The sequence below is a fragment of the Pseudorasbora parva genome, chromosome 25 (genome assembly GCF_024679245.1).
Source record: "Pseudorasbora parva isolate DD20220531a chromosome 25, ASM2467924v1, whole genome shotgun sequence".
Lineage (NCBI taxonomy): Eukaryota > Metazoa > Chordata > Actinopteri > Cypriniformes > Gobionidae > Pseudorasbora > Pseudorasbora parva.
In genome coordinates, this window is record NC_090196.1 from 18,238,422 (window position 1) to 18,264,392 (window position 25,971).

Genomic DNA, 25,971 nt, shown 5'->3' on the forward strand with positions numbered 1-25,971 from the left:
AGTATAAAGCTTCAAGGTGTAATGCTTTGCCAAGCATTTTACAGCAATCTCCCCCTTCTTCTTTTTTTTTTTATCTACCTAACCGTTTTTGTGTAGGCCTGACACTTGAATGCAGGTGTTCACTTTGTTTATCAGGTAACTTATTTACCGTTTTTTTTTCCTTTTATTAAATATACCTTGCCTAAAATAACACATGTTAAAAGTTGTTGAAGTGTTTAAAAATTGAGCAAGTACTTTCCTTATGTAAGCCTGTTTTTCCCAGTATCATGTAGACATATAAATATTTCCTAAATGACTTTAGATGTAATATTACAAATCTAATAGAAATAGCATAGTAGGCAATCTATATCATACGTATCGCATCTTAAACAAATATGCATTATTATATTTGTATTATACACATTTGTTGGTGTATATTTTTTTCATATTCAAATAGCTGTACTTACAGAGTACGGGGTAGGAACGATTATCTCAAGGTAGGAAATATTTTATCGGTCACTGTAGTAACCCGGACACGTTTCGATGAACACGAGAGCTGTTTGTATTACATTACTTAAATGTTCAACGCTTTGAAGATCGATATAAATCGACTCGAAACGAATGTTTGTAAGTATTATTGAAGATACTAATGTTTGGGACAGCTATCAGGTCATTAAATAAACGAACCGTTTCTGTCTAGGAAGTGTGCAAATATAAGTAGTAGATGTCATCAGTCCATTTACATCAAACATACTTCTGTATTTTATAATATGGCTCTCTATATGTCCATCTTACTTTTGAAATAATTTATTTTAAAAACTGATCCATAACCACATTCCGGAATGAAATAGGAGTGTTATGATTTAATGAGTTATTTACTAAAAATACCTGAAGATGGCAGCAAAATCCTTCTGTGGTCATTTTTAAAACTGGGAGGGTGAAAATATATATATTTGTCCTTTTAGGGTACTAAAGCACACGGACGTCATGTGTTTTTGTCTTGTCAGATAAGGTTTGCTTTTGATGAGTGATAAAAGGCAGCGAGCAAGGGTCCAGGGCTCCTGGGCCAAACCTCTTCACAAACCACAACAGCCAGCTGGTATGCCAACAATAATTTACCTATTATAATGCATGTACAGCAAAATAAACCTCTTTTGTTCAAGTTATCGGAATGTTTTTTAATGACATACAGTAACTATCAAAAGTTTGCAAACATTACTATTTTGAATGTATTTGGAAGTGCCTTTGCTCATCAAGCCTGTATTTATTTGATAAAAAAAATATAGTAAAACTATAGTAAAACAGTAATATTGTGAAATATTATTACAATTTAAAATAATGGTTTTCTGTTTTAATATACTTTAAAATATTATTTATTTCTGTGATGCAAAGCTGAATTTTCGGCATCCTTTCTCCAGTCTTCGGTGTCACATGATCCATCAGAAATCATTTTAATATGATGATTTATTATCAATGTTGGAAACAGCTGCGCTGCTTTTTCCCCCAGGATTTTTTGATGAATTAATGCATTTTTTTCTTGCTTATTTTTTTATATATAAGGATGTGTTAAACTGATGAAAAAAAGTGTTAGTAAAGATTTTCACAATCTTAATTTTTCCCTGTGATTTTGATCAAATAAATGCAGACTTGATGAGCATAAGAGACTGCTTTCAAAAACATTACAAATAGTAATGTTTTCAAACTTTTAGTTTTTATTAGTAAAATTATTAGTATTTTTTACTAAAAAACATTGACTAACTTCATGAATTTACTGGTTTTCTGCTTCTGTTCATTGTGTTACAGTGATAAGTGTGATTTCTAAATGTTTTTTTAAACAAAAAAAAATCTGTTTTGTGTTTCAGCTCAAGATGCCCAGTCAGGGTCATGGAAATATGGACCACGATCATTTGAGTTCAATCAGCCAGCTGACGTAAGAGCGTTCTGTAGCTTTTATATGCTGTTTTCTTCGACATTGCTTACATCTGAGTCTTCTAATCTGTCCTGTGTTTTTTTTCCAGCCTATCAGAGAGATTCCCGCAGAGAAAGTGATTGAGTGAGTTACTCAGTCCCATGCACTTTCAAGCGATAAAACCCTGTTTATTGACATGCCACATATAGATATTGACTGTGTTGTTTTTTTCTTTTTCTCAGAAATGCCGGTGACTATGAGATTAGTCAGGGGCCTACTGGAGTGTCCCGGTAAGAATGCTCAAGATTTAAATAGCATCAACTAAAAAAGAAAATGTCTTGCATGTAAGGTAATTGTTTACTGTGTTTCTGCCCAGACTGCGGCTCATACCGGGGTTTCTACAACAGGAGGAGGCAGACTGGATGTTTAGTAAGCTGCTCGCTGAACTGCCCTGGTCACAAAAGACCAATTATAGGATGATGGGTAAGTTGCATGTTGAAGTACTGTAAATTGGGAAGGAGAAAATAGTATTTTGACCTCTGGACATTATCTCCAAGATAAACCATGTAAAGCCTGACATATGAAATACTTTGTTGTTCTTTTTTTGTGTGTGAAGTGGAGCAGTTTATTAAAGCTTTAAAGAAAATATTCAAATTATCTTTTTTTTTAAATGTGCTGGATCAGTAGATTGGGTAAACCCAGCCTGATCTGCTGGTGATTTGATTTCGCCCTGCAACTCAGTCTTGAAACCTGTACATCAATTTCTACTGCTTCTGTTACACTTTTGTCGGAACCAATCACAGACTGGCTTATCCACCTGGTGCGCTATTGACAGGTTTAATCACACCTCTCGTGGTCTGATTGGTTAAAGAACTATCCAGTTGCGTACAGAGTCATTTGAATTATGCTCATTGATCACGTCTCTTGTGCAGTAGAAAATACAGAGCAGACTCCCCAGACCAATGTTAAATCTTAAATAGAGCTAGGTCAGGTGATAGCCAGACAACTGCATCAGGCTTTTTTTTGGCTGAAATAGTATGAAAGTGAGACTATGGAGCTCATACTTCAGAATGAAAAACACCTTAATTTTATTCCGAGGCTCACATTAAACAAAAACATTCAATTTGGTAGATTGGGTAAACCCAGCCTGATCTGCTGGCGATTTGATTTCGCCCGACAACTCAGTCTGGAAACCTGTACATTTATTTCTACTGCTTCTGTTACACTTTTGCGGGAACCAATCACAGACTGACTTATCCACCTGGCGCACTATTGGCGGGTTTCACATGATGACTGATAGAGAAGTGATGGGTTGTTGCCCGTTTATCACGCCTCTTGTGGTCTGATTGGTTGAAGGACTATCCAATTGTGTACATAGTAATTTGAATAATGCTTATTGATCACGCCTCTTGTGCAGTAGAAAATACATAGCAGACTCCCCAGACCAATGTTCAATTTTAAATTGAGATTGGTCTGGTGATAGCCAGACAAGCAATTTGGTGCATTTGCTGAAATGCATATGGTCAAAAGTATGCTTGTAATGTAAATCAATAAGATCTACAGTATAGCCAAATACTTAAAATGCATATAAATATCAGCTGTCATTATATCTCCCAATAATATGTTTTAGTAAGATGATAATTAAATACTTAGTTTTATGATCAAAGCTCTGTAGGAGGCAAAACATACAGTGCAATGTAATATAATGATGATTGAGAGATAAACAAAATAAATATTTCTCAAAAGCCTGATGGATCATATTTTATACTTACAAAAAATATCTATGGATAAGTAAACAGAAGTTGCTTAAATCCAGAAATTTTTCATCTAGAAATACTTACGATATGAAAGTTATTCTTATGTTTGGTTTATGAAAATCTGAAAAAAAGTTACAGCTAAAAGACACACATTTTATAATTATAATAAAAGACCTTTTACCTACTAAAAAATATAAAATATCACAATCAGATGACAGAAGGCATTAGTTTCACAAAGTTTTGATCCGGTTTATAATAGAGTGCTTAAAAATGGGTCTATTAATTATGATAGACACTAGGCATTGTAGGGCAAAAAGGGAGTTAGAAACTCTTTTAAATGTTCATCATAACTGGAATAACAGTTCTACGGAAAGCATGCTGGTAACTAATAATCCCCCCATGCAGTTTCAGTTAATGCAACAAAAATTACTAATGTAGTCCCAACACAAATGATTTAAGTAAACCTTAATTTTTTACACATATAAGTGGACTGAACACAGTGAAATTAAGTTGATATGTGATAAAATATTCAGCATATTGTGTTGCTTTAGTGCATTTTAATAAAGTAAAATGAAAAAGCAGATATTCTTTAGCATATGAGAATATGTTGAGCCTTGGTGTTAATGTGGGAAAACGGGTTCGAATCTGACTCAATACCAAAACAGGAGAATGCAAAATAAGCATGTGCTTGTTCTTGCATGCGTATGATGAAATGTTGCATCTGTCCCACTCAGACATGTTCACTTCCCAGTTCCCACAGTGACTCACTCTTTCCAGTCCTTCTTCATCAGTAAATTGGCAGGAATGCCACTGCCTCTAGTTCCCTTGTCTGTTTACCTTCTCTAAGACCGACATCATTTGAAAAAGTCCCAAATATACCAAATGTTTAAACCTTTGCTTTGGACCAGGGATAGTTAACGTTTGACTGTGACTGATCGAGACCCGTTTTGACAAATATGTTGTTGTTCCGCGAACATTCGGCCCTTATTTGGCGCGCTGAAGGTCGGCACTTCATCAAGTCAAGTCACATTTATTTAGATAGCTCTTAATACAATACAGATTGTTTAGAAGCGGCTTCACAGTAATAAGTAATAACAATGATGTTGCAAAATTCCTCATTTATAAAAGTAAAACAGCTCTTCAAAAGATATTAGTATAGCTCAATCCAGTTCATTCAATATCCAGCTCAGTTCAGTTCAGGTTTCATTTTCAGTTGAGGGTGTTAGTAGTGCAGTCAAATCACTAACATTAACTGAGTATTACTGAATTGTCTTTAAACCCCAATAGATGTTAAGCTGTATTGAAAGTACAAAAAGCAGAACATACTTCACATTCAATGGTTTTTGCACTTCAGGTGATGCATATGAGGAACCCAGACTCACTTGTTGGTATGGAGAGCTGCCGTATACATATGCACGCTCCACAATGGAGGCCAATGCTCAGGTATATCGTATGATCTCCTGTTTTTACATTAGCACGTGAGCAAATTAAAATGACATCTTGAAGCAACTCTTTCCATATTTCTCTTCTTCTAGTGGCATCCAGTTCTTACCACTCTGCGTCTGGCTGTTGAGCAGAAGAGTGGCCACACGTTTAACTCATTGCTGTGTAACTTGTACCGGGACGGTAAAGACAGTATTGGCTGGCACAGTGACAGCGAGCCTTCATTAGGACCCCAGCCCACCATCGCCTCTCTGAGTCTGGGTGACACTAGAGTGTTCAGTCTCCGAAAGCAGCCACTTCCTGTGAGTGTTGCAACTTGTGGCAGTCATACTTGGGTTTAAATGATGGAAATGATGGTGTTTACAATAAGAATGCACGATACATTTGGCCAGCGCGATTAATCGGAATACAACAAAAATCATGTGGTTGACAACCTGCCATTTCCCGCCACACAAAACCTTGATGGTTTAATGTTTGAAATTAAAAAATGAAGACAGCCATGAATATTAGTATTGTAAAATAATTTTTTTAAAGTGGAATATTACAGTTGTGATATTTATTATTTTGATTTAGTAATAATAATAATAATAATATTAATCATAATACAAATTATTATTGTTGTTGTTATATAGTCATATTCATTTATATATAGAATCACAACTGTTTTCGCCAAATTGTGCAGATGTACCAACAAGCTTTTTTTGCAGACAAAATTTTTTATTGTTTATCAAATCTCAAAATGAATATTCATGTTCTATTGTTCTATTGCCACTTAGCAGTTATTTTAGTACTTTAATGTATTAGTGCTGTCAAATCGATTAATTGCCATCAAACGCATCCAAATTAAAAGTTTGTGTTTACATAATATATGTGTGTACTTTGTATAATTATGTATGTATAAATACACACTATATCATGTATATATTTAAGAAATATTTAATATTATATCTGTCAAACAATGAATCGCAATTACTCACTTCCAAAATAAGTCTGTGTTTACATAATATACGTGTGTGTGTTGTTTATAATTATTGTGCATATAAATACACACACATATGCTTGTATATATTTAAGAACAATTTGTTATATTTATACAGTATATACATGCAAAAAAAATATATATATATACACGTATGTGTATTTAAATATACATGATAGTTATACTCAGTACACATACATGTAAACAAACTTATTTTAGATGTGATTCATCATTTGAGAATATAAATATTGTGTATATATATAAATAAAAATGTTGCCCTTATATATATATATGTGTGTGTATATATGTGTATATATATGTATATGTGTGTATGTATGTAAACACAAATGTTTATTTTGGATGTGATGAATCGATTTCACAGCACTACAGACATTTTTGGCCATAACATGAAAATAATTATCCAGTTATCAGCACGGGCAAGAATTTTAATATCAGTGCAACCCTGGATTTAAAACTTCAAATCTTAATATTTTTATCAGAATCCTGATATTGAAAGTTTCTGGCGCTATTGTAATTTAGTGATTTTCTCCTTCTTTTAGCCCTGAATGAAGCAGACTGTATTTGCTTCTGACGTCTGTGTACCCTGATTATATTTCCATTATGTGTCTCATTTTTGGTTTGAAGGGAAAATGTTTGTCAACATGTTGGTTGAATTTGAGGTCATGGTAGATTCGGTGTATGTGTTTCAGGAGGACAACGGAGACTACAGCTACGTGGAGCGTGTACGCGTCCCGCTGAACCACGGGACCCTCCTGCTCATGGAGGGCTGTACACAGGAGGACTGGCAGGTACTGCTCTAAAGAAATGATCTGATTTTGACAATCACAACAGAATCAGTAAACCAGAATCAGAAACCTAAGCATTGCTTTCCTGCTAAGTTGCACCAGAAGCTCAGACAGCAGCAGAAAAACACTGAGCCAGATTTAATGTGACAGGAGTGTTTGTTTATGTTTGAAATCCTTTTTATTAGGGAATCCAAGAATTTGATAATCGTTGTACATAGCTTTTATGATTCCTCTTTATAAACATAAGGAAGAAACAAACAAAAAATAATACAATTAAAAACAACAAAGCAAAGCAATTCCAATAGCACCCACCCCACCCTAGGGGCTATTGTCTTTAATGGGACAGTCAATGCTTTAATGGGGCATTTCCTCAAGCTACGGTATGGAGAAGTGGAAACCAAATCTTATCAAATTGATCCAGCTTGTTTAACAAAGAAAACCTTTTTTTTTCCAGATGTAATAACCTTACTATTTCATCCAACCACAATTTAACAGTAGGGATTTGGTGTTCTTCCAAAGCTTTAGTATTAGTTTCTATGCTATAATAAGCCCATAGGACAACAACTGTTGAGATTTTTTTTTTAAGAATTGAGGTTATCTGAGATTCCAAATATCTGCCAAAATATCAATATACAGTCCCTGACAAAAGTCTTGTCGCTTGTGTACAAATTGACCTAAAGTGCCGCTGAAATATATTTCTAATCAAGATTTTTTTTACAAGAAATGGCTCATTTTAATCCCACCAGCTTTTGTGATAATGTTTCAGTGAAAAACTAAACTTTCAAAAAGTATTCTAATATTCACAGCTTGGTAAAGCCCATTGAGTCAATTTTTGCAAAGACATAAGTGTTGCCACCTTGTCATATGAGCTTCACCTGTGACTAATAATGGATCAATTAGGTCTCAAGTGTGTATAAAAAGAACCCCAGTACACTAGATCTTCACATCAACTGCAACTAGACCTCTGCAAACATGCCTAAGATTCACCCTGAGACTAAAGTTTTGATTATCATGAGGCTGAAGACCAGATCCACTGCTGATGTGGCAGACACCTTCAATGTGTCTCAGCGTCAAGTACAGAGGATAAAAAAAAGATTTGAAGAGACTGGAGACGTTTTTGATAAGCCCAGGTCAGGCAGACCCCACAAGACAACTGCTCGAGAGGACCGTTTGTTGGCTCGAAAATCCAAGGCCAGCTCATTTTCCACTGCAGCAGAGCTCAACGAGACCTGGTCACCTGAAGTCCCTGTGTCAACCAGAACAGTTTGTCGGATTCTGTCTCGAAATGGCCTCCATGGTCGAATCAGTGCCCAGAAGCCAGCACTAAACAAAAGACAACTGAAAAACCGTGTGGCATTTGCCAAGGCCCACAGCCTGCTAAAAGGATGGACGCTGGAAAAGTGGCAGAAGGTGGATTTTTCAAATGATTCTTCTGTTGAATTACACCACAATCGCTGCAAATATTGCAGGAGACCTACTGGTGCCCGAATGGATCCGAGATTCACTCAGAAAACAGTGAAGTTTGGTGGCGGAAAAATCATGGTCTGGGGTTACATCCAGTATGGGGGTGTGCGAGAGATCTGCAGGGTGGAAGGCAACATCAATAGTCTAAAATACTAAGAAATCTTAGCTACCTCTTATATTCCCAACCATAAAAGAGGTCAAGTTCTGCAGCAGGACGGTGCTCCATCGCATACTTCCATCTCCACATCAAAGTTCCTCAAGGCGAAGAAGATCAAGATGCTCCAGGATTGGCCAGCCCAGTCACCAGACATGAACATCATTGAGCATATGTGGGGTAGGATGAAAGAGGACGCATGGAAGACGAAACCAAAGAATATTGATGAACTCTGGGAGGCATGCAAGACTGCTTTCTTAGCTATTCCTGATGACTTCATCAATAAATTGTATGAATCCTTGCCAAACCGCATGGATGCAGTCCTTCAAGCTCATGGAAGTCATACAAGATATTAAATTTGGATCTCACAGCACCACAACTTAATTTGCTGACATATTTTTGTATTTGCAGTAAATTTGTTCAATTTCTGTATAGGCGACAAAACTTTTGTCTTGCCAAAATTTGACCTTTCTGTCTTGATTAAATGATAAATATTTTTTCTGTGAAAATTATTTATTTCACTGCATTAAACATCATCTGGGAGGGTTTTAGCTTTTCATATGAGCTATTTCTAACACCAATGAATTAATTAAAAGTCAGGTTAATATCAGGTATTTCTAGAAAATAGATAAGCGACAAGACTTTTTTCAGGGACTGTATGTGGATCAGGCTCTAATTCAACATTTCTGACAGCATATGAAAACTATTAGTCCAGAATGGAGTTAACTTGGACCAAAGAGCATAACTATGCAGGAGAGTGGCTTCCTCTGTCTGACATTTATCACATATGGGGAAAACATCTGAAAAATTTTGTTCAGCTTTGTTTTAGCATAATGGAGTCAATGAATAATCTTAAATTGAATAAGGCTGTGCCGAAAGTTAACGGAGCATTTATGAATATTCCCTAATGCATTAACCCATAACTCATCACTAATCTCCCCACCTAGCTCCCACTGTTATACTCTGTGTAGAAGGTGAACATGTGGATAGTAGTGAATTATAAGTAGAGAAATCAAATGACTAACCCCATTTCCAAGTCTTAAGAGCTCATCAAACTTAGCAGAAGAAGCCTCATTAAGACAAGGCAAATGCTTACTTACATAATCCCTGAGCTGCAAATATCAGGAAAATGTGTTTTTATGCAAACCGTATTGTCCAGGAGCTTTTGCTTCGTCTAATATGAGTGGTGAAGCTGGCAGTTAATAACAGTCTGTGTTAAAAACGCTGCTGAAAAGCCAGCCTGCGAAGAAAGGCTGAAAGGGGTTGTTTTGGCTCTACAGTACATTCTGTAAAACTGATCACACATAATTGGGATGATCTGGAACGGTCACACGGTTTACTGTCGAGAGTCTGTTAAGTGCAGACCCTGCTTTGTGCTGATGTGTAATAGTGTGAAGGGGGAAAGCGAACGTGTTTCTTCACAGCATACTGAAGTGGACAGTGTTTCCAAGAAAGACTTTGCAAAACAGTGCAATAAAATACTACAGAGACACTGGGGAGAATTCCCGAAACATGCAAAAATTTAAGAGCAGGAACCTACTCTCTCTCAATCTAGTTGGCTGGGAGCTAAATGCTCTAAAATAGCAAGCTTTTCATGTAAATTAAATTATAATAGACACTCTTTTCAGCGCAAACATGCGTCTATTAAATGTAAATTTGACTTTTGTGATAATAGTGATGTAAATATAATATCATGAAATTATGAACTAATGTAAGATGTCTTAATGTAAGAGTGTTTTTCGCACCACTGGATGCCACTTTATATGCCACTAAATCAAAAGTGTCTATTGTGAGAGCCAGGAGAGCTGTGTCGTCACAGAATTGAATCATGTAGTTGTTAGTGGTACTGCATACATTCATTAGTGTACAGGGTGAACAGGACTATGGAACTGATGCACCCCAGAGGGAGCGCCTGATGGTCAAAGGTTCAGACCTTTTTTACCTGTTTACCCTGACCTGCTGACTACGATTGATCAGAAATGAGTGGAACCACTTAATAATAAAAGGGTTGGTACTCATCCACTGCAGTTTCCAACAGAACTTGAGGCTGCAGAGTGTTAAAGGGTGAATTAAAATCCACAAACAATTATCTAGCAAAGGCCCTAGGATTCTCAAGATATTTAGTCACTAAGTGCACTGTACTGTTGGTTGCATCATCAGTGCCTCTCTGGTGTTTGTATGCGAACTGATAGGGATCTAACCGTGAGCCTACTTCCATCTGTAGTTTCCTCATACAGAGCTTTTCCATGCACTTCATCACAAAGCATTAATAGGTCTAAAATTATTCTCTAAAGGGTAGGATTTCTTTGTGGCCGGTATAATGATTGCCTTATTCCATTGTGTGGGTACAGTGTGAAAGTGCAGGGAGCTCTGGAAAATAGCACACCATGCAGGTGTCCGTTCATCTGCAAATGTTCTTAATAGGAAAGATCCGTTAATCCGTTCATCTTCGGAACACAAATTAAGATATTTATTTTGAAATCCGATGGCTTAGACAGGCCTTCATTGACACCAATGTCATTTCCTCTCTCAAGACCCATAAAAGGCACTAAAGACGTTGTTACAAAGCCCATCTCACTACAGTGATTCTACAATCATTTTGTAGAACAACTGTATATCATATTCTTGCACATGCGTCGTGCTTTGTGACACATCAGAGGCCCTAAAGGAAGATAAGAATAAAGTTAAATAGTCGCTTTTTTCCACTCTAAACTGTTTTTGTCGCTTTATAAAATGATTGTAGAGCCACTGTAGTGAGATGGGCTTTGTAAAGCCATCTTTAGTGTCTTTTATGGGTCTTGAGAGAGGAAATGACATTGGTGTCAATGAAGGCCTTTCTGAGCCATCGGATTTCAACAAAAATATCTTCATTTGTGTTCCGAAGGTGACCGGAGGTCTTACAGAAGTCCAAAAACATTAGGGTAAGTAATTAATGACAGAATTTTCATTTTTGGGTGAACTAACCCTTTAAGCAAATCAATGTCAATAAGGCCACAGGTCCAGACGGCATCTCTTCTTTTCTATTAAGAACATTTGCAGATGAACGGACACCTGCATGGTGTGCTATTTTCCAGAGCTTCCTGCACTTTCACACTGTACCCACACAATGGAAAAAGGCAATCATTATACCGGCCACAAAGAAATCCTACCCTTTAGAGAATAATTTTAGACCTATTAATGCTTTGTGATGAAGTGCATGGAAAAGCTCTGAATGAGGAAACTACAGATGGAAGTAGGCCCACGGTTAGATCCCTATAAAAGATGAACGGAGGTCTTACGGGTGTCGAACGACATGAGGGTAAGTAATTAATGACAGAATTTTTGGGTGAACTAACCCTTAAGGACCTTATTGATGGATTTAGTATTAATCTCTAGCCTTTAGCATCATCAATACTTAAATATATAAAGAATGGCATGTGTGTATTATATATATATGTTTGACAGCACTAATTTGTATACACATTTCTGCAATTTAATTTGACAGATTTTTGCACTTTTTTGTAGTTTTATTTAATAGGTTATATTATTTGTTTTATTTAATTTTACTTTTTATTGTTTTACTTTAAAAAAATATATTTTTGCAATTTTGTAATTGAATACATTTTAAGGCATTAACCTGTTGGAAGTTATTTTAGTCCCGTTTAAGAGTTGTTTTTGTATTCCGACTCCAAGGCGAACCGCAGGCCTTTGGTGAGGCACAAAGAATAGATAAAGGTCAAAAACATTTTATAGCGACATCTGAAAACTGTTTAAGAAAGGTCACTCACAGATTGTGCCAAAAAGCTTTCAGGCGATCTTATTAGGTTGACATAACTCTCATTGACCTGTCAAAATAAAGCTGACTAAACTCACATGTATGGCCTTCAAAATGACCACAACATATTTATAGGCTTTGAAAGCTGTTACATAATTGTCAATGGGACGTCCTGCGTCAAAAATATAGCAGTTCAACATTGTATCTGTGCATGTAAACATACTGCTTTTGCTTAGTCAATCTACATTCTTCATCATCTGTCTGTTCAAATATATGACACCATGTGTGATCGTGTATTTGAATTATTAAATACCCATGTATTGCCTCTGTCTTTCGTGGTGATTAACCTTCTTTAAGTAGGTTTACATTGCCTGATTGTGAGTGCAGTTTTAACATTATTAATGTTCTTTTGAATAGCACCAGGTGGCAAAGGAGTACCATGACCGTGGACCTCGGATAAATCTCACTTTCCGCACCATATACCCCGAGCCAGAGAATCCCAGTTGGAGATCTGTTAGATGATCGCTGAGAGAGAAGACAGCAGGTGATCTGAAGAGGTCTGTTTCATTCACAGACTATACTGATAAACACTGTTCAATGTCATTATCAGTCAACGACCTGAACAATGATAAACTTGACTGGCTTTATTGTATTTTGTTTACAAAGATTATTATTTTCTCAGAGCAATTGTCTACAAAGTAGCTTTTGTTTCAAGGAAGAATTACAGGTATTACTTGTTTATGACGTTTGGAGAATATACGTTAAATAAATGGTGCCAAGCGGACTATGTTTCAGTTACAGTCCCCAAAAGACTCTTTTTTTTTTTTTTTTTATAGTTAAATTGCTGTTTAAATATTGCCTGTTCTGCAATTCTTCATTTATAGGTTGTGGTGAATAAACCTGGATGACTAACATTTGTTCAGTGTCATTATGGGGTTTAGTTAAACTGCCATTCAAAAGTTTGGAAAACTTTTTGCTTTAAAAGGTCTTTTTTTTTTTTTAAGCGAGTACAATGTTTTACCATGCTTGATATCGATCTAGTTTACTAGCATTATAACATAACTTTTAACACACTCAAGTGGTAATATGATAAAACACCGCTGCGTTACCACATATACAGATGACCGGAAGAAGTGGAAGCACTTGTCTGCGTTATAATAAAAGCTTCACGAAATCAAGGTGTTATCAAACTATGATTTTGTTTTTAATATGCGACCTCTAGCAGCGAAAAATTGCATATTGTGCCTTTAATTCATCCTTGTTACATTTTTTTTTTTAAATTTCTTTACAAATTAAATAATTGAACCGTAGTGTATATCTGTTTGTTATAACATTTGAAATTTTTACAACTTCGTAATTCAAATTTTTAAAAATTAATGAATGAATTACAAATTTGTCATTCAATTTTTTTTACATCACCCAAATATTAATATAACATCTCAAAACAAAGCAGAAACCTCCCCCCAGTGTCTGTTGAAGCCAATACAGAAGTAACTTAAAGGGTTAGTTCACCCAAAAATGAAATTGATGTCATTAATGACCCACCCTAATGTCTCACACCCGTAAGACCTCCGTCTGTCTTCGAAAGACAGTTTAAGATATTTTATTATTTCCGAGAGCGCATGCAAGTGTATGCACACTATACTGTCCATGTCCAGAAAGGGAATAAAAACATCATCACAGTAGTCCATATGTGACATCAGTTAGTTCATAGGAATCTATTGAAGTATCGAAAATACATTTTGGTCCAAAAATAACAAAAACTATGACTTTATTCAGCATTGTCTTCTCTTCCCTGTTTGTTTTCAATCCTCAAATAAAGTTTAAAATGGTGATTATGAATCATGGCGATACGAATCATGAAATCAATACGCTGATTCAATTCATAACCGTTCAAATCTTTTGAAAACAAACCTGGTAGACAATAAACAACTTTTCGACAAACACCTATCCATGTCCCTTTTTTTTAATGCAAATATTACAAGGTTTATTACATTTTGAAGGGTTGCTAGTCTTTCCAAGACGTTTGTTTTTACAACATGCATCCCACGTTTTCTGTGCAGATGGTTGGTAAGATAAGCACCTGACTGCTAGCCTCTTCTCATTATTGACGAGTCACGGTCGAGTCCTTGTATGGTTGGTTGAGCTAAATGGATGTCTCTGTCCACAAACATCCCCCACCAACCTTGAGAGACAAAGACCGTGTTAACTTGGTGGCAGCTGAGCAGCAATACTATCAAAGAGAACACAAATATTATATAACTCACTGTTTAAAGTTTTTCTTAAACCTGTTTTTAAATGTTTGCATTTGAATTCCCTGCAGTTCAAGGCACATATAGGGTCAAATATAGGGCTGTTTTGTCACTCTATTAAAGAAAATATCCTTAAATATGGGAACACCACCTAAGATATTATCCAGAGAACTGCAAAATGTTTAGAAACTGCAAACCGTAAATCTCTTGCTCTTGCTTGTGGCTTCCAGTGATTTGTCGGCGCTCTTTAATTTGAGTTACATGGTGTTCCTTTCTGCTCTGCTGACAATGCAGTGCCTTTCAGAGCTTCACCATAAAGACTGACCTGCGCCTGGAAATGGGGCTTCTGTTCTGGAATGCAGGGACCCTCGCTGTGTAATGGGATCACAAGCCATTATTTTTTCCACTACAATTAACTTTGTTATAAGTTTCATTCCCAGAGTGTGCAGGGAGATCTGTTGTGTGTGCAACAACTCTTCTCAGCTCTTACTGAGAAATATATCCTGTGTTCACAGTATCTCTCATGTTTTTTTGTGTTCAAACAAAAGTCTAATGAGGACAGCTCATTTTTATTTTTGGGTGAACCTTTACCATATAGATGGATTTTCAAAATAACACTCTTTGAAACCTTCATAGTATCTCATGCCAGAGAACCATTAAATACAATTTTGGCATAGTGTCCAGTATGCTTTCAACGTTTCTCAATTGCACTGGGATTATAACCGAAGCATCAACCATCAGAAAAACAGCTTGATTTGGAAAGTCCAATGACCCGTGTCCTGCCAGGATCCTCTCTCCCAGTAGCTTATCAGTGGCCTTCATTAGCAAGACTTCATGGATTTGTTTTCCGCACCTGCCTCAGAATTGGAAACGGTCCAACCGCAAGGGCTGTCATGTTACATCAGAGTCATGCAAACTATGCCTCTCGTCCTCTCTTTGTCATAGGAGTTGAACTTCAAACCAAAGGGGTGGAAGTTGTTTCTTTTTAATAAGAGATAAGGGGTGACAAACATGCTTGAAGTTGCTTCGGGTTGAAGCGTCTGTTGAATGACTACTTACAAAGTACACAACTTTTCGTCTCTCTTGGCTGACCTGTGCTTGATCTGCACAAAGACACGTTCCCACTCCTCCTAATTCTCAGATCAGAGAGCTGCACCACGAGTCTAGACACAGAAGCCTAACAGAAACCTGTGCGGCATCGGCACAAATCCATTAGACACTGGCAGTGTTGTGTCTTTTGAAGTCATGGCCTGTCTTTTCATTCCCACCAATATTAAGACCCAGGTCTCCATCTGTTTTAGGGGAAAACTCCTCCTTTTCCCAGCAGAACTCTGGAACAAAAACAACATCTCTTCCAAGTACATTGCACTCGCCACCATTTAGATCAGTATTATGTTTACTCCCACAATACAAGAGGTAATTAATAGTCAAGAGTCCAACAGAGGTAATTAATTGTAATTAGTTTCATTACTTGCAGGAAGAGATGGACTAGCTTTGTGGAGGCATATCTAAGAATCCATTTTTAGGCCCTGATATTATCTTGCTTGACGTAATTTCTGACTGCTTACATCTGGGCATCCAGCAATATATCGGTTCCATATCAATTATCAGATTTATCATTATGGATATTTAATTGTTTCCTCTATTTTTATAGAGGAATCTTTTGAAAGCATTAATGCTTTAATAAGACTGTTAAAGGGATAATTCACCCAAAAATTATAATTAGCCCATGATTTTAAAAGAGTGTATCCATCCATAAAAGTAATCCATACGACTGGGTTAGTAAAGGCGTTTGTGTAAGAAAAATAGCCATATTTAAAACTTAAATAACAAGCTTCCAGACTGCCTACACAAGTCGGAGTAACCTCTGATGTAATGTATGTAGCTTAAAGGGTTAGTTCACCCAAAAAAATATCTCTTATTACTTACCCTAATGTCATTCGACACCTGTAAGGCCGTTCATCTTCAGAACACAAATTAAGATATTTGTGTTGAAATCTGATGGCTCAGACAGGCCTTCATTGACACCAATGTCATTTCCTCTCTCAAGACCCATAAAGGCACTAAAGACGTCGTTACAAAGCCCAGCTCACTACAATAATTTTATGAAGCCATGAGAATAGTTTTTGTGTGCAAAAAAAATAAAATAACGACTTCTATAGTGATGGGCCGATTTCAAAACAAAGATTCGAACGGTTATAAATCAGCGTATTGATTCATGATTCGGATCACGTGTCAAACTGCTGAAATCACGTGACATTGGCGATCTGAATCATGAAATCATGAATCTTGTGTCCCGAAGATGAACGGAGGTCTTATGGGTGTCGAACGACATTAGGGTGAGTAATTAATGAGAGAATTTTCATTTTTGGGTGAACTAACCTAACCCTTTAAGCTTTGCCATTTTAAGCTCTCGCAGTTCAAACAAATAGTGCTGGCCAACAAACTCAAGCTCCTCATCTCTTATATCGAAATTCTCAGATATTTCTAATTAGTGAACGCTGTTTTGTTGTGCTCTATCTTTCTGGCCTGCCTTTCGTCAACACATCAGATCAGAGGTCAGTCTTACGTCGTAAATCATTGCCTACAGCCATCTGTCAGAAGCTAATTAATTATTTTAGAAAAGGTTTAAATATGGATATTTTTCTTACACAAATGCTTTTTTTCACTTCATAATTCCTTTATCTGCCCCCAGAACTGCATGGATTACTTTTTCTGGGCTTCAAAATCCTAACCCCCATTCAATGCAATTATAAAGCTTGGAATAGCCAGGATATGTTTTAATATAACTCCGTTCCCTTATCGAGTCGGTTCCTCGACATTACGTATGGGGAAACCCTTTTCCTCGAAATGCTGAAGCCTGATTGAATCACTCTATTGCTTTGCAATAGCCAATGGCGTCCTGGCAATCGCCTGATTGGCTGGCCCAGCCACTATAAAAGCGATGTCAGGCGCCAAAAAACCTCAGAATCTTTCTTCTTCACCTGGAGCCTGGTTTCGTCGTTGATTTACGCTACGAGAGTGGACCACGCGGATTGCGAATCCCCTCTTGCGTTCCGGCGGATTACTAACTTCAAGATGTCTCTTTGTCGCGAGTGTGGCGGGCCCGTCGATTTTCCGGACGCACACGAGGATTGTGTGCTGTGTCTGGGCCTAGCCCATGCTGAGGCGGCATTGGAAGGATCAGATTGCCGAGCCTGTGAGGAATTGCCAATCAGGATCCTTCGTGCGCGGCTAGCCGTCGTTCGCGGCGACGACCCGCTGCCTCCTGCATCTCCTCAGCCCGCCGCCGTCGAGCCGCGGGCCGGCAGATCGCAGGTAACCCCTTCAAGGGGCTCTGCGGGGGGTTTGACGTCGGCCCATCCCCCACGTTGCCCTCGCGTGTCAGAACCCCCACTCACCTATGTTGAGGATAGTTCCCGCCCTCCGGCCGAAGCGCGGGAAATGGTCTCATTCGGATACGGAGAGGACGACGCCATGTCCACGAGTGCTTCCGATCCGGGTGCCTGGTCGGAAGTTCCTTCAGAGGCTGGCTGTACCTCAACCTCTCTGGATACGGAACTGATGAATATTCTTTCAGAGGCAGTGGCGGTTATGGAGCTGGACTGGGCGGCACCTGAACAGCCGTCCAAACGCTGGATGGACGGGTCCTTCCTCGGCGCTAGCCACCAGGCGGACGTCGCGCAGAGGCCCGCCCCCTTCTTTCCCGAGCTCCACGAGGAGCTCACTCGTTCATGGCGCTCCCCTCACTCAGCTCGGGCCCATGCTCAAGGGACTCAACTGCTCACGACAGTGGAAGGGGCGGAGAAAAAAGGATACGCCAGACCGCCTCCCGTCGAGGACGCCGTCGCGGCTCACTTATGCCCGTCCCGCGGTTGGAAAGCCGCCTCACTGCCTTCTAAGCCATGCCGAGCCACTGCTCACATCGCTGAAAAGGCATATATTTCAGCAGGACATGCAGCATCTGCCCTCCACACGATGGCAATCCTGCAGGTCTTCCAAACGCGACTCCTGCGGTCCCTGGACGAGGAAGGCCCGGACCCAGAATCAGTCCGTAAGCTGCGCATAGCAGCGGACCTCGGATTGGCCGCTTCTAAGAAGGTGGCCCAGGGAATCGGCCGCAACATGGGCAGCCTCGTTGTCCTGCATCGACATCTGTGGCTGACACTCACGGAGATGCGGGACGCGGAGAAGAAGCAACTCCTCGACGCGCCGGTAAGCCCGCAGGGCCTCTTTGGCGTCGCGGTGGAGGCGTTTTCAGAGAAGTACACGGAGGCATTGAAGCAATCTAAGATGCTGCCGCATCTTCTCCCCAAACGATCGAATGCGCTTCCCAGAGCGAGGTCCAGATCGTCATCGGCTCAACGTCAGGCAGGTTACGCTGGGCGCGCGCCTGTCCAGGGCGGGAATCCGCGCCGCGAGCCGGAACCGCCACTCCGTCAGAGGCAGTTCAGGAAACCCCGTTTCGGGGCGAAGTCGGCCCCTCATCATCAGGGTCGGCAGGCGGAGAAAAAGGAGCAGCGCTCCTGATGTTCCTGTGAGGAGGAAAAGAGCGCGGCCCGCGCACGACAGCGGACCGGCGGCCAAAAGAGCGCGTTCCCGCTCAGAGTTCTTTCAGCAGCCAACAAAGAATCCCAATGTGCATTCAAATGTTGTGTCAAATACAATGTACTGTGTTGCAATAAAACGTTACATGACTCACCAAAAGAGCTCTTTTCCTCCATTAACTACTGTCCGCGACATAAGCGAAACCTCTCCCTCGGGAGATGTTTGGCGGAGCGGAAGCTCGGCGCAACCCGAGTTTTTAAATGTCTCCGTGGGTCAGACCACAGACACATCACCTGCCGTCATTGTAAGCAGCGATGCTCTGCCGGCGACTGGCACGACGCCCTCGCCGCAGCGAACACCGCCGTCACTATTGTCGAACCACCTAAGCGCGTGGGCACAGCTACCGGCGGCGTCAGAGTGGGTGATCAACACTGTAAAGCGCGGCTACACGCTACAGTTCGCTCGCAGACCACCCCGCTTCAACGGTGTGATTATGACAGAAGTGTCGGAAGAGAGCGCCCCACTGTTACGGGCAGAAATCTCCTCCCTCATAGCGAAGCAAGCGATAGAGATGGTACCCGAGGAACAGAGGGAGTGCGGGCTGTACAGCCGCTACTTCCTTGTTCCGAAAAAGGACGGGGGCATGCGCCCCATTTTAGATCTAAGACCGCTGAACAAAGCGCTCGCGAAACGATCGTTCAAAATGATTACAGTGAAGCAAATCCTGGCGCACATTCAGCCCGGGGATCATTTCATTGCGGTGGATCTGAAAGACGCTTATTTTCACATCCAGGTAGCCCCTCATCACAGGCGTTTTCTGCGATTTGCGTTCGAAGGCGTTGCATTCCAGTTCAAAGTGTTACCCTTCGGCCTAGCGCTGGCCCCCCGTACATTTACGATGTGCATGAATGCGGCGCTTTCTCCCCTGAGACTCAGTGGAATGCGCGTGCTAAACTATCTCGACGACTGGCTGATCCTTGCTCAATCGAAAAGTGTGCTCGAGGAACACAAACAGATGCTCCTCGCTCATTTAGCGCGCCTAGGTTTGTCTGTGAACATGCAGAAGAGCACGCTTCAGCCCTGCCAATCCATTACCTTTCTGGGTATGGTTTTGGACTCGCGCACGATGATCGCGCGCTTATCGACACAGAGAATCCAGTCCATTCACAATACACTGGCCTCGTTTGTGCGAGACAGGGCAGTCACTTTAAAAACGTTCCAGAGACTACTGGGTCTAATGGCGGCTGCAGCCTCCGTCTGTCGGCTGGGCTTACTGCATATGAGACCGCTGCAGCTCTGGCTACAGAACAGAGCCCCATCACACGCGTGGAGGGCAGGGACAGAACGCCTTGTCATAACGCGAGCATGTCTCGAGACCTTGACGCCCTGGTTCGGCACAGCTATGTTCGAACAGGGTGCTGCTATGGGCAGGGTGGTCAGGAGGATAGTGGTGACCACAGACGCATCGCTGTCAGGCTGGGGAGCCCTCTGCGATGGCAGACCAGCGTTCGGTACGTGGACGGGAGACCAAAAGCGCTGGCATATAAACTGCTTGGAGATGGAGGCTGTTCGTCTGGCGCTGCAGGTTTTTCTTCCGTTTCTGAAGGACCGTCATGTTCTGATCAGAACAGACAACACGGCGGTGATCGCGTATATCAATCGCCAGGGAGGAATGCGCTCCCGCGCCCTACACGGCTTGGCGAGACGCCTGCTGTTGTGGACGGATCGGGCACTTCTCTCGATCCGGGCAGTACATATACCGGGCAGCTTGAACCGCGGAGCCGACATGCTGTCCAGGGAGGGCATTGTTCATGGGGAGTGGAGACTGCATCCCCAAACAGTAAAGATGGTCTGGAGCATCTTTGGCGAAGCGGAAATAGACCTCTTTGCGTCGGAAGAGAACACTCACTGCCCTCTATACTTCTCGCTGACGACCGCTCCCCTGAAAGGGGACGCGCTGTCGAGCCGTTGGCCCACGGGTCGGAAATACGCGTTCCCCCCAGTCAAAATAATGCCGCTAGTGCTGCAAAAGATCAGGGAGGAGAGGGACGCTCTGCTTTTGGTAGCGCCAAAGTGGCCCAACCAACCGTGGTTCCCGGAGCTGATGAACATGTCGTCAACTCCTCCGTGGCGAATTCCACTGAGGAGGGATCTGTTGTCCCAGGCGAGGGGCTCCATATGGCACCCCAGGCCGGAATTGTGGGACCTACACGTGTGGAAAATCAGTGTGGAGTGAACCAGTTGGATGCTTCACACCGAGTCTGGCTCACGCTAGCAGAGTCCAGAGCACCGTCAACGAGGCGCTTATACGCACTGAAATGGGGAGTGTTTGCGCACTGGTGTGATAGCAAAAATGAAGACCCTGTGGTTTGTGCTATTCCCGTAGTTTTAACCTTCCTACAGGAACGTCTGGATAATGGCAGCTCTCCCTCTACGTTGAAGGTCTATGTGGCCGCTATCGCAGCCTCTCATAGTATACTGGATGGCCGTTCAGTGGGTAAACACCCCTTAATAACGAGCTTTCTTCGGGGAGCGAGGCGACTGAATCCCCCTCGCCCTCGCCAAATGCCAGTATGGGACCTAGCCTTAGTGCTCAGAGCGCTATCTGACACACCGTTCGAACCAGCTGAGTCTATCGAACTGAAAGTGCTCTCATTTAAGACGGCGCTGCTGCTCGCGCTGGCGTGTGGGAAGCGGGTAGGTGATCTACATGCCCTCTCAGTTAGTAATGCTTGTATGCAGTTTGGTCCAGACGATTGTATGGTCAGACTCACGCCCAGACACGGCTACACGCCTAAAGTGCTCTCAACCCCGTTCAGGGCCCAGGTTGTCACGATACAAGCTTTTTGTTCCACAGAGCCAACCTCAGATTCAGCGTCACAGAAGTGCGCCTTGTGCCCCGTGCGTGCGCTGCGTGCTTATGTAGACAGAACTAGTCAGATTCGAAGTTCAGAACAGCTCTTCGTCTGCTACGCTGGCGCCAGGAAAGGTGGCCCGCTGTCGAAGCAGAGACTGTCGCACTGGATTGTGGAGGCTGTGCGCCTAGCTTATCATTCCCAGGGACTTGACTGCCCGATAGGAGTGCGTGCCCACTCTACTAGGAGTCTGGCATCTTCATGGGCCTGGGCTAAAGGTATGTCTATTCAAGACATTTGCCTTGCGGCAGGCTGGTCATCTCACAACACTTTTGCGAAATTTTATAACTTAGATATTCCCTCGTTTGCACCACACGTTCTGTCAGTGCAGGAGGAGAAGGCTGAACAGCCATTGGACGACTGAGTCACCTGAAGACACGCCCCAACCCAGCGCGTGTTTCAGACGTGGTTTCAACTAGGTCGTCTAAGCAGCACGGGACAATACAGAGTCAAGTTAACTCTATAGCGCCTTTAAGTCATAACCACATTTTCAGTGTTATCCCCATTATCTATGCCCGCTTATCCACGCCGGCTATATATTCGAGCACCAACATCTTGTTGCCTTATTCACCCCCTGTAATTCACTAGTCCAACGTAGTTCGACTGTTTGTAATGGACACGTATGCTTTAATTATTCTCTGTCTTTAAGTGGTTTTCTTTACGTTCATCACAGCGCGCCGTGCATTAACGTTACTGCCGCGCGCTGCTATTTATTTATATATTAATCAATTAATTGTATTATTATTGAAAGTATCAAGATTTACAAACAAATATCGCTGCATAAAATCAACTTCTTCGAATTCGAAATAGGATACAGAAAAGATATAGCCTGATGGAGCAGCTCTTAATATCCTGAATACAAACGGGGGAAAATAATAATAGTATGCATTCGTAACAAAAATAAAAATAATTTATAAGGGAAAAAAAGGTAGGCTATTATAACATGACATGAGGGGAGAATCAGTCATTGTTAAGCTATTAACCTCATTTGAGAAGTGTTTTCGTGTACGCACTGCTCTAAGTCCTTAGCAGCGAGGCACGCAGTAATGGCGGCGATGCTTTACTTCCGTGTTTCGCCGGATTTGTGTATACAAGGGAGACGCTGACAGTGTCAACGCAGAGTTGGCTCTCTGCCAGGGTTTTCAACCAGGTCCGATACCTGACCTGAAGGGGGAGGGGCGAACGCGCTGATACCAGTGGTTACAGCCGAAAGCGCCATTGGCTCTGTTGTACCGGGCCGACTCTATTTTCTTTTCACACGGCGGGGTTTTATACGTTCCCCATACGTAATGTCGAGGAACCGACTCGATAAGGGAACGTCTCTGGTTACTCAACGTAACCTTAGTTCCCTGAGAGGAGGGAACGAGACATTACGTAAACTGCCGTGTGAAACGCCTCCTCATTGCCTCAATAGCTCTCGTTCAGTCGAAAGATTCTGAGGTTTTTTGGCGCCTGACATCGCTTTTATAGTGGCTGGGCCAGCCAATCAGGCGATTGCCAGGACGCCATTGGCTATTGCAAAGCAATAGAGTGATTCAATCAGGCTTCAGCATTTCGAGGAAAAGGGTTTCCCCATACGTAATGTCTCGTTCCCTCCTCTCAGGGAACTAAGGTTACGTTGAGTAACCAGAGACGTTTGTATTCGTCTGAAAGAAGAATGTGATATACACCTAGGATGGCTTGACGGTGAGTAAATCACAGGCTAATTTTCAATCTTGGGGTGAACTAACCCTTTAAATATAATTTGGAGCAAATATCAAAATTATTGTCCTTTTTTCATAATGTTGTGATGCATAAATTCACTTGTAGCATTTAAAACACTGTTTTTTATTGTTTCTTTTTTGTTTTATTCATTTAAACAAAATTCTAGCATACTCAAAGTGTTATACTTCTTATCCTCATCGGGCACATTTGAGTTGGTTATAAAATAAATAACCTGTATAGGTAATATAAGTAACTTGTGTTTATGTGCTATCCATTACAGGACTGGAATGTTTTGGTCCATGTTGGAGAAGTCTGCCTCTGCTAATTTTGGATGTTATACTGAGCGAGTGGCCTACATGGGAATGTGTCTATGTTGTGCTATAAATATATGGCTTTTCGGCCCCTATTATGAGGCCAAGTCCAAGGAAAATAAAGTGGCTTGGGTGGTATTTTCACCTTTTTTTAATTATGTTAACAGACAGACCTCTTAATTTGACAAAAAAATTGTTTATGCCCCTAATAAACACCAAATCAAGCTACAGTGGCCCTGCGCCAGCATGGGGATTTATTGTTTTAAGATGTCAGTATGTTATCATTTAATGTAATGGTTCCTTGTGTGTCCAGTTTGTTTTAGCAAACGATATTGGTATGTAAAATACTTTTTTTTTTTAAATGTGTTCTATAAACCTGTTTTTTTTTTTTTGTCTTATATAGCCTACCCCCTCAACCCCATCAGTAAAGCCAGTGGTTCTCAACCTTGTAGACTCCAAGGCCGCTCACTGTCAAAGACAATATTTAAATCAAGTAAACAAAAATTAAAGTGAAAATGTCCAGAATTGTTTAAATAACTACAGTTGTGAGAGTTTACAATTTTTATTACTAATGAATTAGCATGACTTTTCCAGTTGTTGGTACTTTTACTTACAAATAGCAATTTCTACCCGATAAAACTGGTTTAAGATTTTATAAATGAATGGGACTTTTTCCAGATCTAGAAATCACACTTTTAAAATTCAATCATGAATCCCGTTTCAAGACCATGAGTATGCTGGACACCAAATGAAATGTGTTAATTTTAGCCCATAATGTATTTTCATATAATTTAGCATTATCATTAAAATGCCCAGTAACAAGTCATAAATCAAAATAATTATCATCGAAGCTCAACAAATATGAAACAGCCTACCTGAACCAAAACTCCTTAAATTTGTTGAAGCATTTTTAAAAGAAAAGAAAAAAAAATTTCAATTTAAATACAACATTTTAATAAAACGTATAGCTATAAATACAGTTAAATATAGCTGCATGCAGCAATCATGGGGTCCAGTCCTTTAAGAACATGCGTAAAAAGGTATTAGGTAACCACCTGTAACCAGATCATAGATGAAAAAGAGCATTTACAGCCAAAATAGACAATTTACTAAGGAAATATAGCTTTTTAACACTTATCGAGGTTGAGCCAAATACCCAGGACTAGTTTGCAAAGAGTTGAGGAGTTCTACCATGTGGTATGAATGCGGTAGGCACATGCAAAAAAATAATGAGATATACTGCCCCCAGGTGACACTGCATTTTTAAGTCAATCGTAATTACTGCTACGTAGTTAAAGCCTTTTTTATGTTTGTTTGTTCATTATATAGTGCCCCCTAGTGGCCAGTCGACGCATTCTTTTTTCTCTTATTCCGTTAAAGACGGTATACATTAGAACGGTAGAACATTTTGGCATCCCGATGCAGATGTGGATCGAAATTAATTTTTTCCTGATAACTATTGATAGTCGCACTTCAGAGAATATTTCGGCACTGGTTTGGTTCCGATTGAGCGAAAAACCTAGGACTATAATTCGCAAAGGTAAATCCAAAATAACCAAAAATTTCACCTGCTAAATTTCACCTAGCGACCATTGAACCCAAGATGTGCTTTTTTAAGTCTTGATTCAAGGATTACAATGATATAAGACACTTGAGCCATTAAGAACTTTTGATTCTTCAGGCCGATTGGGGAGAGCATTGTGACATTGTAGAAAGGGTGAGTATACCATCCAACCAAGTCTCTGTGACTTATGATTCTTGGAAATTCTAACAATTATTAATAGGGTTTTAGCAAGAAACTTGAACCCCTAATAAAAATAATATAAATTAATTATATTTTAAAAATGTAAAAAACTATAGAATTATAAAATTAGAATAACTTTAAATTATGTACATATTCATGCAATATGATTCATAGGAAAACCCAATTTGTGATAAAAAGGTAACTTTAACCCTACTTACTAACTAACCACAAGTGCAAAAACGTGCAGTTAAC

General features: G+C 40.5%; 1 protein-coding gene across 2 annotated transcripts; it reads left to right on the plus strand.

The window, feature by feature from the left end:
• Positions 1-485: 485 nt before the first annotated feature.
• Positions 486-24,399, plus strand: alkbh3 (alkB homolog 3, alpha-ketoglutarate dependent dioxygenase). Of its 2 annotated transcripts, XM_067436848.1 has the most exons (11): positions 486-606; positions 987-1,078; positions 1,842-1,909; positions 1,998-2,032; positions 2,131-2,178; positions 2,265-2,371; positions 5,000-5,088; positions 5,181-5,390; positions 6,778-6,876; positions 12,663-12,802; positions 23,945-24,399. In XM_067436848.1, the coding sequence occupies exons 2-10, from the start codon at positions 1,003-1,005 to the stop codon at positions 12,765-12,767; spliced, it is 837 nt and encodes a 278-aa protein (XP_067292949.1). In that variant the 5' UTR covers positions 486-606; positions 987-1,002; the 3' UTR covers positions 12,768-12,802; positions 23,945-24,399. The 2 variants fall into 2 exon arrangements, with proteins under 2 accessions (XP_067292949.1, XP_067292948.1); XM_067436847.1 differs by lacking the exon at positions 23,945-24,399 and having other exon boundaries at positions 12,663-13,080.
• Positions 24,400-25,971: the final 1,572 nt, after the last annotated feature.